Source organism: Watersipora subatra, chromosome 3 (genome assembly GCF_963576615.1).
Source record: "Watersipora subatra chromosome 3, tzWatSuba1.1, whole genome shotgun sequence".
NCBI classification, from domain to species: Eukaryota; Metazoa; Bryozoa; class Gymnolaemata; order Cheilostomatida; family Watersiporidae; genus Watersipora; species Watersipora subatra.
In genome coordinates, this window is record NC_088710.1 from 19,120,159 (window position 1) to 19,136,439 (window position 16,281).

At 35.1% G+C, this 16,281-nt stretch overlaps 1 protein-coding gene across 2 annotated transcripts in view; it reads left to right on the forward strand.

Annotated features, from left to right (window-relative positions):
• Positions 1-7,769, forward strand: part of LOC137391512 (probable serine hydrolase) — a 22,828-nt gene extending 15,059 nt beyond the window's left edge. For both annotated transcript variants that reach the window (XM_068078013.1, XM_068078014.1), the window contains exons 6-9: positions 743-789; positions 1,384-1,466; positions 3,127-3,223; positions 7,167-7,769. In XM_068078013.1, coding sequence (XP_067934114.1) covers positions 743-789; positions 1,384-1,466; positions 3,127-3,223; positions 7,167-7,280 — 341 coding nt within the window. In that variant the 3' untranslated portion in view covers positions 7,281-7,769. The remainder of the gene's footprint in view (positions 1-742; positions 790-1,383; positions 1,467-3,126; positions 3,224-7,166) is intronic.
• The last annotated feature ends 8,512 nt before the right edge of the window (positions 7,770-16,281 follow it).

Here is a 16,281-nt window from a genome sequence, read left to right on the forward strand (position 1 = left end):
ATAACAAGAGAATGTAGGTGTGGCAATGTTTAAGTTCAGAAGTAGAAGTGGTTGATTTATCCGCGTTTTGCAGTTACCCGTAAGGTTAGAATAGTTACGTATTTATAATATATCACTGTTCGAGTCCCCAAACACCAGCTGCTTCTTAGCACAGTTGTGGTAGCATGTTGGAGTTGTCAACACGTCAGTGGAGATAGAGATACATGTACATTGCATAACTTAGACTAGGTGAAGTTTAAACTTTATATAATTTTGTTATTTTTATTGTCTTTATATTTTATTTTTAATTTTAAACAGCCTTCTTACTTTCATGTGCAAAACTTTGAGGAGCTTTGATAGCTGAATGCTAGAAATTACTTTGAGTCTCAAGCGGAACATTCAGATGTTTTGATTGCGAGCATAGGTTGGGCTGTATTTCAAAAATGCCGAAAAAGCAATATAACATTAGAGTTGAGATCAAAAAATGTATATTTGATGTCTGCTACGGTTTTTAAAGTTCACAAAGTTTTCAAAATATTTTGTTAATATAAAGTTTTACTTTTGTAACAGAATCACCGAGATCTCTGCGGAATAGAATATGGATTGATTGATCCATTTTACTAGTTATAGCTAGGGTGTAGGTCATCTGACAACCTCCTTTGATAGGCCTACAGGTAGGATGAGACTGTCATATTAATTCAGAACGTTGTAAGTGCATCAGCAATCAGACACTGAACAGCAAAGTTGTGTCCTCTCTTTGTAGGAAATGGGAAATACATTTTTAATAGAGATGCAGCGCTACACAATGTGGTGAGTGATTTCTGTGGTTATCGTTCATTTACATTGCGGTGTTATGTCGACGCTTTGATCATTGTGACATTGGCTGGGTGAGTCTGTTTTGAAAGCTCTGAAAATTTCTGAATAACGGTAAACACCAAGAATGCATTTTAGTTCGGTCATAGCCCAGGCTGACAATCAGCAGGTTGTTGTGGCAGGAAGGACATCCAGTCCTATATTCACCATTCTTGGATTTTTTATATCTATGGTAATTTGCATTCAAGGTCAAGGTAGTGTTGATAGTATTGTGGTAACTTACAAATTTATATCACTTGGCGGTTTGTTTGATCAGTCTAAAAGGTTTTGCAAGTTTCCAAAAATCCTATTTGCTGAAATGTGGGAATATCTGTCTGCATTGAATTTCAACTTTGCATTATTGGATTAGTTCAGTCTGAAAATACATATGATAGCTGAATTATTAATTTTAAAAAAATTAATATAATTCTTGTCTACTTAATAACATTACAATAAACTATACGCATTCTATAGCTAAGTGACTAATTGTTTGCTCTGTAAATTGAGATGCGCTCTTTCTTCTAATTTAGTTGCGTATAATTCTATTTATAGATTGGCTCATTACTGACATCACGAACGAGAGAGATATTCAAAGATATACAGACACTGAGTCATGTTCCACAGCTTCATATAGTGTCAGTTTGAGTGTTATCTCTTTTATAATTCTACACTTTTGGTGAAGTCAGAGTAAGGTAACATTTGTATTTTAAAAGAAGATAACTCCAAATAAATGGGGTATAGTTGCTGATAATTAAAAACATCATTAATAAACATCTTGCATCTTTATAATCATTTACCATGAAATTTTGTTACAATTTTTTTAATAATTCTGATTGAAAACATCGAAAGTAAAAACTTAAAATTTGAGCTCAGGTAGCATTTTAAGCCATGTCACGGATGGCACAAATTGAGGAAAAGAACGTCAGAAGAACGTAATTCACTTTTATTGATTTCATAGAGTTTTATTAATAAAAATTCAAAAAGGTAACCTAGCAATTTTGGCACCTTTAAAAATTTACAAATTTATAATCACGACAGTTTGGTATTTGATTAGTCTAACACACTCTGCGAAGTTTCAATGCCTATTTAACGAAATATGATGACATCTGCCTGACTGCATTGAGTTTTACTACCATCGCTGTTACCTGGTGAGCATAGCTCGCCTTGTCGACGCAAGCCCCGGAGCATGCGAGAAGAAACTGTTTCTAGATTAGTCTTGAATTAAGCCATTATCTGTCCCATTCCCAATAACAGCCTTACAGTGAGCTACTTTATGTGAGCTAAGATGAGTGGAGCTTGTCGCTACTCTTTAGTTTTGAAGAAAGTTTTGTTATTCGTAATCATGATCAAAAATATGAAATGTCAGTAAATGAAAAAATATAAAAAGGTTTTGATGCTCAGTTATTATGACAGAAGATGGAAAGCAAGCTGAAGGATATTGACCCGCAACGACTCACATTTACACTTGGAATAGCTCTATGAATAGCTCTATGTCCTTGACATGGCTTGCTGAAAATGAATGAGCAGCTCTTGCCTCTTAAAATCTTCCAAGTTAATAGCTCGGCTAGAGATCTGCCAGTCAGTGCAGTTTAAAAATGTATATATTTTTCTCGTCTTAAACGCTTCAAGCAGGGATACCCATAGCTTAATATTGCAGGGCTGACAAAGGAATTGTAAAAGAAAAATCAAACTGAGTCCTCAATATTCATGCTATGTAAATGTGGGTAAAAAATTGCTAAAATAATTATATACAGAGGGTCCTCAACTTACAACATTGATCTGTTCTCATGAAGTGGTGTAACTCACATTTTAGTGTAAGTCAGAACATCCTGAATAAATCACTCTGTACTCTTATAATAAGTAGTTTCCCTTCCATGATGATGCATTAACATTAGAGGAATCTGCCCTGTTCTTGAGAGCCATAATGAAGGTCAACAAATTGAAAAAAAAAACAGACAACAGAGCAAACACTGGCAGGCACAACCCAAAATGGCGTATCACTCAAACTGAGTGACCACTGATATCGCCTTCCTCCCCCACTAGCACACAAAAGTATATTCATCCGTGAATACTGGATACTAGTGCACTATTGTTTGTATTGCTTATGTTATTATTAACGCTAGGACATGAGTAGGCTACATTAAATATTATTTTAGATATTTTTGTGGGGCATTTGTAACCTCAAAGCAGCATAAATCGAGATCATTGCAACACGAGGACTCCCTGCAATACTTAAAACAAATAACGAGTTGTCAACTTATTACACTTAAATAACACATAAATTCATTTTCACAGGTCTTCTAACTTTGGCAGTCTTAAAAAAGATCAACCTAAATTAGAAGAAACCATGTTTCTTTTCCTAAAAGAGCTAGCAAAGCATTACCCAAATAAGGTAAGCATTCCTGCGCGCAATGTAGTTGAATTTGGTGGTTTATCCTTGACCAAACGCTATGAAGCAGTAATAGATGGTTTATGGGAGATTTTAATGATTATTATGTTAAAAATATCATTTTATATGTTATACATGCATATTATTATAATGTTATTTTAAAAAGGAATTGGTCGGTTCCCTTTTATTCCAGTTTTGGGTCAATATCTTACTTTTTTGTGTTTTAATTTGATTTTAATTTAATTAATGTGATGAAAATTGGTGGGAATATAATATTGACGAGTACTGCACATCTGGTGCTGGGTACATCTAATCGGATGAGAATAAAACCAATTAATAAATAATTTCACTGACCAGACCACGGTATACGCTAGAGTCAACATGTACACATATTTTCACTGGTATCATTTTAAAGCCGGTAAACTTAGCCTGGTCATGGCTCTCGTGGGGATTGGGAGAGAGAGCCTGGGACACATAGCGAAAAAAAGGTAAGATAACTTCGGCAAAACGAGCAACATATGTTACATATGACGCTCAGACTGATACTAATGAAAGCGTGTCGATAGATTTCGATCTCACGATGTATTAGATGTGGCGGGTTTAAAAGCCTATCGTCACGGTAACGTGACTTGATCTAGTGAAAGGCCCTATGTTTTTGATAGACTGGGTAGTTATGCAATACCCCGTTTGATAACAAAACGATAAGAATCGTAGGTTACTATTCTCTTGCGTTTTTCACGTTTGCGGTTTCATTTCATTTACTGATAAAAAATGGAGCAATTCAAAAATCATCTATCAAAGTTAGGCATAGTCGCGCTGAGACCAAAACAGTCTCAAGCTTTACAACATATTATCGTAGGTTATGACTAATTTATAGTTCTTCTTACTAGCTTCGGACAGAGTATTTGCTTTCAGATGGCACCGTTTTGCAGTGGTAGGTCCGAGTTGTTCATAATAACTGTCGTGAGTAATCACAATACTCGCGAGTAAAATAAAACTGAGATTACTTTTTACTAGACAAACTTTTCTTTACTAGCAGCGTGCGATTCATTTTTGTTGTTCTATTGCTATTCGTTTGTATTGTTATTGTGAAAATATTTTATTCAATTGATTCAATTTTTGATTACAATTAAATCAAAACCTAATTAATTAAACATATGAAATAATATAACTCCTGTGATTGATTTATTATGCAACAATCATTTCATACTTACCAACCAGCGTTTGTTTGCTGCCAATTCAGATTAAAAATAATACATAATACTCGCGAAGATCATAAAAAGACCGTCACATGCTACTCCTTCGGAAATAACGATTGTGATATTAGCAACTGCAGAAGTCGACTTTTAGAGTTGTCTTCCCCGCGTGTTGCTATGCGTCCCAGGCTCTCTCTCCAAATCCCCCACGAGAGCCATGCCCAGGCTACGGTAAACTGCTTTGAAATGATGTGTTTGAAATCAACTGCTAATGGTAAATGGCTGTTAAAATTCAACCACACAATGAATATATTCTATTATAAAGTTTACAACAGTATTTGAATGTGATTATAATAAGTATTTTAAGTTTTAAAAGTGGGAGTTGTCTTATTTGAAACAGTCTGACATATAGAGCTAAACCTAGTCACTAGAGGGAGATTAACTCTTTCGTTGCCACGAACTGTTGGAGTCGTGATATCGTTTGCCTATGGCCAAGAGCAGCTTGGTGACCTTTAGTAGGTTTCATACAAGGCATTTCTGATTAGTGAGTAATTAATTAATTAGCCTATAGTGTCTGTAGTTAAGTAAAAGGAAACAGTTATCTTCATGCGTTGAGCCAATAGAAATTATGTTTACAACTCATCCTAAGCGTAGTTTCGCTTTGCCCAAGCTTATTTTTCATCGCAATTTCTTATCAATGGCCAGTCGTGTCAGATGCATCACAGCTAGAAAGTTTTCACTAATTTGAGATCTGTAGACTTTGGGTTATTTTTATTGAACAATAATACTACGGAGAATGATTATTTTTAGAATTCATAATGCCGTAAACTATAATAATATTGATAAAGCATCCGACTCAGACATGCTCACTGTTGTAGCAAAAATTGGTAAAAAATTTGTCTGAGCTCACTTTGCAACACATTTGTGGAATATTTATGGCATCGTTTGATGTAAAATTTTATGCTGATTAATTTGGTTTTAAAACATTATTAGCGGATAGTGTGATTCAAAAGTTATGAGAATTTATATGTGTCCTTGTCAAATATTAGGTTTTACTGAATATGGAATTAAGTTCAGGTTAAAAATTTAATTTGGTAGTGAAAGAGTTAATGTGCTAATATTCTTGTGAAGCAACAAACATTTTATATCAAACCTATTCTCTAAGTTTATCTCGGATCATAATGTTATTATATTACAAATTGTTACTTGTGATTGTTGGGTCATGACCTTTCTAGGTTAAAAAGCTATCTCAGTCAATCGTCTTCCAAACATGCTGAATTCTCTGCCATCTTTATTTCAATAATAATAATTTCTCTATATTCCTATGTTTTAAATAGTACTGGTACCATACCTGTATGTTTTTAATAGTACTGGTACCATACCTGTATGTTTTTAATAGTACTGGTACCATACCTGTATATTTTTAATAGTACTGGTACCATACCTGTGTGTTTCCAAAATGTTTCTAAAATATGGCTACATTCAAATTGCCCTGCATGATACAGAAGCAATACAAGTGATACACATCTAAGCTCAATTATGATGTAAACAGGTAACGCTCACGAATCTGTTTTCAAAACATGTTGTTGTCAATGGAAATTGACTTTCGCTTTATTGTCTGTCCCAATGTTTCCATTGTACGCATGATGCGCATTCGGAGTTGTGCGCACGTTGAGTTATTATGAAATTAAGTGTTTTTATGGACATTTGCATGCATTTATGGACATGGCATCTATGGACATGCATGCCATTTAATACCATCGTCGCTTTGGAAACAAGATGAGACTGCGTCACTAGTTATTGGCCCCCATAGGTCAATAAGTATCGACACAGTCTTGTCACACTTAGCAGCAATCATTAGCATGTTGGAACCTTCCAACATCTCTCAAAACAAAATAAAATCTACTTAAGCATGAAAGTGTTTAGAATAGAATGCCTGCGTGATATTTTAATGCACATCAAGTGCAAGTGCCATTTCCATCTTTCACAAGCATATTGGACTCAATTAAGTTTTGTGAGTAACAAAACTTGCTTAGCTTGCGGATTTATGCCGTTTCCATGAAGCGAATAACTTGTGTATTTACTCAAATTTGCACGTCATGGAAACACAGTGTGTCATACCAATGAGCTCTAATTATTCATCCATGCTTGAAACCGTCAGCAGCTGACAATCAAAAAGATGGCAAACTTGCAAGTTCACTTATTTTTTGCAGTTTACATATATAAACTAGCGGTGGTTACCGGCGTTGCCTGGGTATTAAAAAACAGCTTATAAACAATGAGAAGTAATGAGAGTTTCCTGCCACTTGCTATAAGCCTGGCACATTGCTAATGGAAAATTTAAGTAAGCTCACTAATGAGAGCTATTCGTCTCCGTGATGTTACGTAATCACCCTGCGTAGTATGCAAAGCCTATAAAGCCTAAGGGGACTAGCCAAAAAATCAATCTGTGGTCTAATTGGTAATTGGCGTCGGACTGGCTAACAGGAGTGTATGAGATCAAATCTTCTTCGGTATATATATATATAATTTATACATGGATATTTATATTTAGGTATGGATTTTTTATTCCAAGATTGTAATAATAGCTATAGCTGGACATGTCGAAAACAGACAACAAACTTTAAGAAATATATATACATTTTAGAATAGGTTTATGGTATTTTGTGATTCTAGCGTATGGTATACATGATAGCAAACGGTAATCAGCAGTTGTGCCTTGTCATTCCTAGAAATGCTTGTTATTTTAGATGGAGGTTGTCAAATATGGAGGACCACATCATCTTCACATGTCCTTTCCGCGTGATATCGCAAACATAGTCAATAGATTTCTCCTTCATGTTGCTCCTAACTCATCTCTATAATAAAGATGGAAGCTGTTTTTAAAATGTGCTTTTTAAAACAATTTGATGATTAACATTATTGAGTTTGATTCCACTTTACATCCTCATATAATTTCTAATAGTATAAACTTTTTCATATTGCAGGTTTATACCCAATAATGTTATACGTATAGTGATATTTTCAAATAATTTAATATATTATTATCTTGTAGTGAGCATCAGGCAGATTGACAAGAAAATTTTTTGTACATTTATGGTGCATCCGGTATTTGAGAGTGCAATCAGAAACATATTTTTCATCATAAATTGTTTGTGTTGATTTATAATACATCATGGATTTTTATTAAATATGGCTGTCTTAAACACTTGTATTAGACATGTTTAGCAAGTTCTGTGATCTCTATCCATTATGGAGGAACCTAGTCACTCCTGGCTACAAATTATGTATATTAAAAAGATAGTAAGGAGAATGATCCAGAGATGTTATCACTGCACCCCAACTGTATAAAATAGCAACCCTTGTCTTCATTATATCACATTTATGTGTTATTATAGCAATACTATGCAGAAATAACCCTTTAGCATTTAAAAAAATGTTCAATGTTGGCAGAGATTTGATTGTTGCGAATGGTTTAGGATCCCATATGAGTAAGAGTATAGTGTATGCATACAGCTTTTGGATACATACTATATAGCGCATAAATCTTTCTACTTCTACCAAAGTTTAAAACCATTAAAAATTTTTTGTCATTCTATTATATTGTGTATAACTAGTCGAATGCCTGGCGTTGCACAGGTAATAAAATTGTTTTCGTGTAGAAAATTTATTTTTATTTGTTGCTAAGTGATAAAATAATTACCTAATGAATTTGAGTAACTTAAGCTAGTTAATCTTGCTAAAATGAAAGCTGTTAATATAACTTGAGTCAGCATTAAAAAAAAATAATGCGTCATGCTCTTTAAGAATGCTAGCTGAAGTGTGAGTATTTTAACCAACTGGCATTAAGATTGGCAGGGGCATAAGGTATGATGCCTACAACTATTTCGATGTATTTGCAAATATAGCCACATGGCCTAATGGTTAAGCATGCCTGTTCAAATACTTGTAGGATCTAAGTTCAAATCTTAATTGAAGCACATTTTTCATTCCTAAAGCTTTATCGCTATAACTGGACACACAGACATACCAACGAAAACACCGAAGTTTATACACACAGTGCACCGCCACCATACAGTTTTAATTTGTTCCAATGTTAGCAACGTTTTCCAAAAATGTCGTCTAGAGGGGTATAGAAAACTATAGAAATGATCTTATATCACCACCTCCAGTAAAAAGCATCAAAATTTTGTATACGTATTGTACGTATTAAAAATTAGTAACAAAGTAGTATTTTAACCTTAACTTTACCTACAGGAGTTCGCCTCTCCTGTAGGACAGGTAAACTAAAACTCCACTTTGTTAGCAAGTAGATAGTTTTTCAATGACTCATCATCCATGTATGGTAGTTGCGTTTTCAGCCCATGGCAGAAACCATAGAGTTTGTGCCATGGCCGCTTATCGTTGTTTTGGTAGAACCCCTGATTGATGTGAAGCATCGTAGAGCAGGCATGTTTCACTAGAAAGGTCATGGAGTATCTTGATGTGTATAGCCCAAGTATAGAAACGTAGAGAGGTCCCCAGCACTTGTTTTCTGTGCGCTTGTTTTTGGTGTAAAAAGGTCCAAACACAACCACTCTCACATTAGTAAAGGGTGGTGTTGTCTCTAACCGCTCCTCTGGCAGAAGACTGATTTTTGCACTCCTGGTGGCTTCCTAAACTTGAGAGAGCTGACACATGATCAAAGTTACAAGGGCCAGCAGCAAAGTTGTTTCAAAAGATGAAAAGAGATTCTTAGGTATTTATGAAGTTTTTTGATTTAGAAGATGTTGAAGTGGAACAAGAAAGCAGAGAAGAAACTAGGAACAATAGTTAAATGAAAAGCAAATGAGCATGGCAATTTGCATGACATGTAAAAATGGTATCTAGAGCGAGTAACACCACAAAAATTTGAAAAACCATCAAAAGGTTCACCTCTCATAATCAGTATGACACACCACTGTCAACCACTGCTTTATGTTCAATGAAGTCTGCTCCTACTTTTGTAACAAAAGCAGACCAGCCTTCCATCTTGAAACATTTCATGATAAAAAATTGAGCAGAGAGTATATCACCAAGAGCATTGCCAAATCTTTAGCTCTGGATTGTCTTCCAGTATGTCTTCAAGTATATTCTGTACTAAAGAGAGAACTTTGAATGCTGATTGACTGCATTTAAATCAAGGTACCAACTGCCTTCACAAAAAGTTTTCAATGGGACATACCTTCCAAAGCTTACAATGTTACTAAAAAACTATCCTTGAAGAAATAAATGACATCAAGTATATTGCTGCCACAACCGATTTATGGTTTTCGATAGGACTTCACCCTTACACATTTTTCACAGCTTACTACATCTCTTCACAATAGAAACTCAAAACTAAGGTGCTTGAGACTTACCCAATACCCGAAGATCGCACGGCAGAAAATATAGATGTCATTCTTGACATCCTCAAACACGATTGAAATTTACTGTTTAACAATACTCTGATTTTACATAAAGCATAGCTTCATACTAAATTGGTTACGTAGTTGGTTTTAAACATGAATAGTTTGTCTCCCACGGTAAGACTTTCATAGCACCACCATCCTACATGTAGACTAGTTGATTAGTTCACATCTAACATCATTATTCCATTATTCGGGACATTAGTTAAGACTTAATGTTCAGTTCATCCTTCCTAAATCTTGAGAGGTCTTCAGATAATCAGCAAGTCAGATTTCATAGTAGGCAGTGGATTATTAGACGTGAACTTACACAAAATTTTCGTAGTTTTATCAAAGTTTCAAGCATTTTAACAGCAATCAAGTTTTTTCTATTTCAATCTTGAAACATTCTGGCAGTCAGACCATCTCTAATATTAAAAACAATCACAAATGATAGACAAATACCAATACTTCCTGATAAAACCTACTAAAATTTTGTAGAAGTTTTTTTAATGGCATGTGTATAAAAAATATGATAGAATCATTCAAAGAAGGCAACACCAATGCAAAATATATTAGTAATAAGTATGGATTATACACATGGTAGTATAGTATTATTATTTAATATTTAAATAGATTAAATATTATATAAAATGCTATAAGCTATATATATAAAAGTGTTGTAAATACTCGATTTGTTGATGGTTTGATGTATATGTATCCCAGCTTGTGCTCGTTGTCACTCTGCAAAATAATATTGGATAGTTCTTGTGATGTATTGTTCTCCTTCGTATGTAGTGGTGACAATTATAATTGATTCATAGATGATCACACATCTCCTTCATGCGTAATGGTGATAATCATAATTGGGAGTATATCTATCATGCTTGTTAGCGTCTCTCATCAGCTGTAATGGTTAAATGGCTCATATGCTTGATATGTTCATCAGTGCATCATTTAGTACGCTGTTTGTGGCAGCGGGTGGCAATGCTTCAAAGCTACTATTAAAGATGTAGTTGCGTCAAAAATGAAATTAGGACCCATAAAAGGCTAAAACATCAGCTACAATTTGATGCCATTTTTGTCTTTGTAGACCAACCCTGTCCAGAGATATATGCGTTTGAATGAGGCCCTCTGTTAAAAAGCTCACGTTCCAGCGGGTGCCAATTTCGTGACGTAACAAGCTTGTTATCTGAAACGAAACCACGAGCGATAAAAATGAGGTCGATTCGTTAGCCAATCATGCGTGCGAAATTTTTATATAGGCCGTAATAAAGGTTATCACTCGTAAAACGCGTTGTCTGTGGTCTCGAAGATTCTCATCGTTGTTTCTGATTCAACGCGTTTCAACAATTACTAAGTTATACATAGTTTTAAAATGGCTTCAAGTTCGAGCGACCGCTACTCAGAGTTTTCTGAGCAACTTTAAGTAAAATATTAGAGTAGACAGCCTATGGCCAAAGCTGACAGGCGTCAGCAGCGTTTTGCTGCAGAAGAAGACAGAATGGAGGTAAATTAACTTAGAGTCTTCTATACTTTAGTAAATGTAATATTTTTTATAGTCATAAATACATGTACTAATTAATAAAATGATAATTCTTTGCTATCTCCAATCATCGTTTCATAGCTTATCTGCCGTTTTACCTAGCTATAATATTTTTTTCGAATTTTCTTTGGTAAATTAGAGTCATGATTACAAATTATTTTCACTCGTAGGAAGTGGGTAAAATCGATTGATCATTGCAAATCTTTAATTTCCAGAACCAAAGCTTCGAATCGTTGGCTTGGCGTACTTGCGCCTTTATTAAATGTTTATTCGTTTTTAAAATTACACTCGCAATCTATTCAACTCCCAATTTGGAAGCTGTCAATAGATACGCTTTAGAATGACATATCTATGAATGACATATTTATTGCATCTACTTTGTTTACATTTACTTGTTTTACTGATTACAGAATGTTTATGTCGTCCCACCAGCCGAAGAAGCTTTGTCAGTGTGGAAACTGCCATAAAGGAGAAAGCGAGAATTGAATTCGTGCTGGATGATGTTTTGTTGAGTTTGTTGCAGTAGATGAATTTGTCTTATTGTATCAGCTAATACTATGTGAGTGGCCACGACTTGATGAATATCTTTAATAAAAGCTTTATGCCGAGATGAAAATATTTTTGCTTGTAAAAATTATATAATAAAATAATATTGTTAAAGATAATGCAAAACATGATTTGCAGAATATTGTAGTGAATCGGATATGGTATATGGGTGTCCGCAGAACTGAAGAATGTGAGTTCAAATCCAGTTTGCAGCAGACTTCTCATCCTTAAAACTCTATCCCTGTCTATATTCTTTTCAAAGAGGTGGCTTGCTTATTTCATTAATTTAGTATTCGGTAAGAATACTACTAGCAATGATATACAGCAATGTATATCATTGCTACTAGCAAGAAACTAGTACGTAGGCAATATGTAATAGGCGACATAATGTGGGCGGGGCTTATGGGAGGCTGTATAGGGTAGCTGCAAAACTGCTGATACAAAGACCGCGTCCTACATAAAGTGACTTGACAGAATTACCGTAGACCGGTAGAATTGGTAGTCGGTACCCAAATGTTTAAACAACATTTGGAGAAAGTGAGTAGAACAAATTTTCAATTTTCGTTATTTGAGGCCTTTGAAACATTCATAATAATGCATCTGTAGCAGGATTTAAAATTTTATTCTAGCTAACATGAGCAAATACAAAATAAGATATATGCCAATAGAGCCGCGTAAGACTAGACTTTTATCGCAAATAGCCGATGTGAATACGAGGGATATAGACAGGTTGCCAAACGCGTGACATCATTTTTGGCGAGGCTGGGCACGTTTTTGTGGCCTGAGCGTTTTTACGGCGATCAGATTTTTTCGGTTTTAATCTTCAAATATCTTGGCAATGCGATCGCGTAACACAACAAACAACATATCAACTAATAGAGAAAAAAAATGCTTTCTTTTAAGATCAACTTAAATTTTGACGCAACTACATCTTTAAAGGTATAAACACACTAGGCGATTTTATCGCGAGCGTCATGAGGAGGGCGGAGATATCGCTAGCGTGTGCATAAACACACTTGAGCGATTCACTAGCAAGCGATATAATGGGCACGCCCACAAACTGCCAATAAAATTCCGTGTCATTAGTTTCTTCGGAGTTGTTAATAAATTTAGGTCAGTCAATACGGCGCCGTCTAGGCGACAACGTAAACAACTTACGCATTTGTTATTAAACCTATCTCACTTTCACGGATTGTACACTGCCTACACTACAAGGAGACATAAGAAAAACGATTATTGCATTTTAACTGTAATGTTTTTCACAATTTTTATACATATTTTATTTTGTAGTAGTTTTTTATATTTAGGCCTAATGTATTAAATATTTACCGTTCTCAAGATGGTCAACCTGCGCAACGATTGACTCCAAATGTTGGTTTTCAACTTAGATTTTTTGTAATTTTTGTTTGTTATGATGCACATTACTGGGAGTGCTATTATTACATTTATGAACAACTCAGTGCTCGTTCTGAAGATGTTTCAATATTAACAAAATAGCAAATTGTCGCTGCTGTACGTTGGTGAACATCGATAAGAAATAATTACCCGCCATAAAATTGCATTCTGGTAAAATCCAACCAATCGAAATGCATCTCGCTAGCGATAAAGTTGTGCAAAGAAAGTCTAACGTTATCGCTCTGGATGAGCACGCTGGGTGAATTCTAGCGCAGATTAGCGCCACGCAGCGCGATATCGCTCTAAATATCGCCTAGTGTGTTTATACCTTAAAGATGTAGTTGCGTCAAAAATGAAATTAGGACCCATAAAAGGCTAAAACATCAGCTACAATTTGATGCCATTTTTGTCTTTGTAGACCAACCCTGTCCAGAGATATATGCGTTTGAATGAGGCCCTCTGTTAAAAAGCTCACGTTCCAGCGGGTGCCAATTTCGTGACGTAACAAGCTTGTTATCTGAAACGAAACCACGAGCGATAAAAATGAGGTCGATTCGTTAGCCAATCATGCGTGCGAAATTTTTATATAGGCCGTAATAAAGGTTATCACTCGTAAAACGCGTTGTCTGTGGTCTCGAAGATTCTCATCGTTGTTTCTGATTCAACGCGTTTCAACAATTACTAAGTTATACATAGTTTTAAAATGGCTTCAAGTTCGAGCGACCGCTACTCAGAGTTTTCTGAGCAACTTTAAGTAAAATATTAGAGTAGACAGCCTATGGCCAAAGCTGACAGGCGTCAGCAGCGTTTTGCTGCAGAAGAAGACAGAATGGAGGTAAATTAACTTAGAGTCTTCTATACTTTAGTAAATGTAATATTTTTTATAGTCATAAATACATGTACTAATTAATAAAATGATAATTCTTTGCTATCTCCAATCATCGTTTCATAGCTTATCTGCCGTTTTACCTAGCTATAATATTTTTTTCGAATTTTCTTTGGTAAATTAGAGTCATGATTACAAATTATTTTCACTCGTAGGAAGTGGGTAAAATCGATTGATCATTGCAAATCTTTAATTTCCAGAACCAAAGCTTCGAATCGTTGGCTTGGCGTACTTGCGCCTTTATTAAATGTTTATTCGTTTTTAAAATTACACTCGCAATCTATTCAACTCCCAATTTGGAAGCTGTCAATAGATACGCTTTAGAATGACATATCTATGAATGACATATTTATTGCATCTACTTTGTTTACATTTACTTGTTTTACTGATTACAGAATGTTTATGTCGTCCCACCAGCCGAAGAAGCTTTGTCAGTGTGGAAACTGCCATAAAGGAGAAAGCGAGAATTGAATTCGTGCTGGATGATGTTTTGTTGAGTTTGTTGCAGTAGATGAATTTGTCTTATTGTATCAGCTAATACTATGTGAGTGGCCACGACTTGATGAATATCTTTAATAAAAGCTTTATGCCGAGATGAAAATATTTTTGCTTGTAAAAATTATATAATAAAATAATATTGTTAAAGATAATGCAAAACATGATTTGCAGAATATTGTAGTGAATCGGATATGGTATATGGGTGTCCGCAGAACTGAAGAATGTGAGTTCAAATCCAGTTTGCAGCAGACTTCTCATCCTTAAAACTCTATCCCTGTCTATATTCTTTTCAAAGAGGTGGCTTGCTTATTTCATTAATTTAGTATTCGGTAAGAATACTACTAGCAATGATATACAGCAATGTATATCATTGCTACTAGCAAGAAACTAGTACGTAGGCAATATGTAATAGGCGACATAATGTGGGCGGGGCTTATGGGAGGCTGTATAGGGTAGCTGCAAAACTGCTGATACAAAGACCGCGTCCTACATAAAGTGACTTGACAGAATTACCGTAGACCGGTAGAATTGGTAGTCGGTACCCAAATGTTTAAACAACATTTGGAGAAAGTGAGTAGAACAAATTTTCAATTTTCGTTATTTGAGGCCTTTGAAACATTCATAATAATGCATCTGTAGCAGGATTTAAAATTTTATTCTAGCTAACATGAGCAAATACAAAATAAGATATATGCCAATAGAGCCGCGTAAGACTAGACTTTTATCGCAAATAGCCGATGTGAATACGAGGGATATAGACAGGTTGCCAAACGCGTGACATCATTTTTGGCGAGGCTGGGCACGTTTTTGTGGCCTGAGCGTTTTTACGGCGATCAGATTTTTTCGGTTTTAATCTTCAAATATCTTGGCAATGCGATCGCGTAACACAACAAACAACATATCAACTAATAGAGAAAAAAAAATGCTTTCTTTTAAGATCAACTTAAATTTTGACGCAACTACATCTTTAAGGCGTGGTCACACGAGCACCGAACCAAACTAAATGACGCAAAACGACATCGCTCTCAGCTGTAAAAAGTTCGGCCGAAGACATTTCTGGCCGAAACGAACCATTTCGGTACTGCTCGAAATTTCGTGGCCGTGCCTTGCTCTTATTGGCTGGTTAAACTTCTAGAATTCTCGCGAGCATGTGTCACATTTCTCATTACGTGCGTGTGAGTAAAGTTAAAAAAGAAATGGGACGATACTTTTATTTCGTTAAATAAACAACATGAAGCAATTTACGACAAGGTTTACCCGGACTTGTGATTGTGTTGCATAAATGTAAGAGAATGGTTGTGATTTTCTTTCGTGTAGAATATAAGTAATGTGTCATATTCATCCTGATGAAGTATCGTTGACTGATTTATTTATGTAAAACCACAGTACTATAATAAAGACTGTTTTTGTTTGTTACATACTCAGCATAGAAAAACATTCATATGTTAATAAAAACATATAATTTTGTTGATGGGAAGGGTTGGCAAAATCTTTGTATCAAGTGATTTATTTTGAGCAGCTGAACGATCTACTGATAAATCTTTTGTGTAATTATAATTTATAATTGTTCCTCAAAGTTTTTTGTTTAC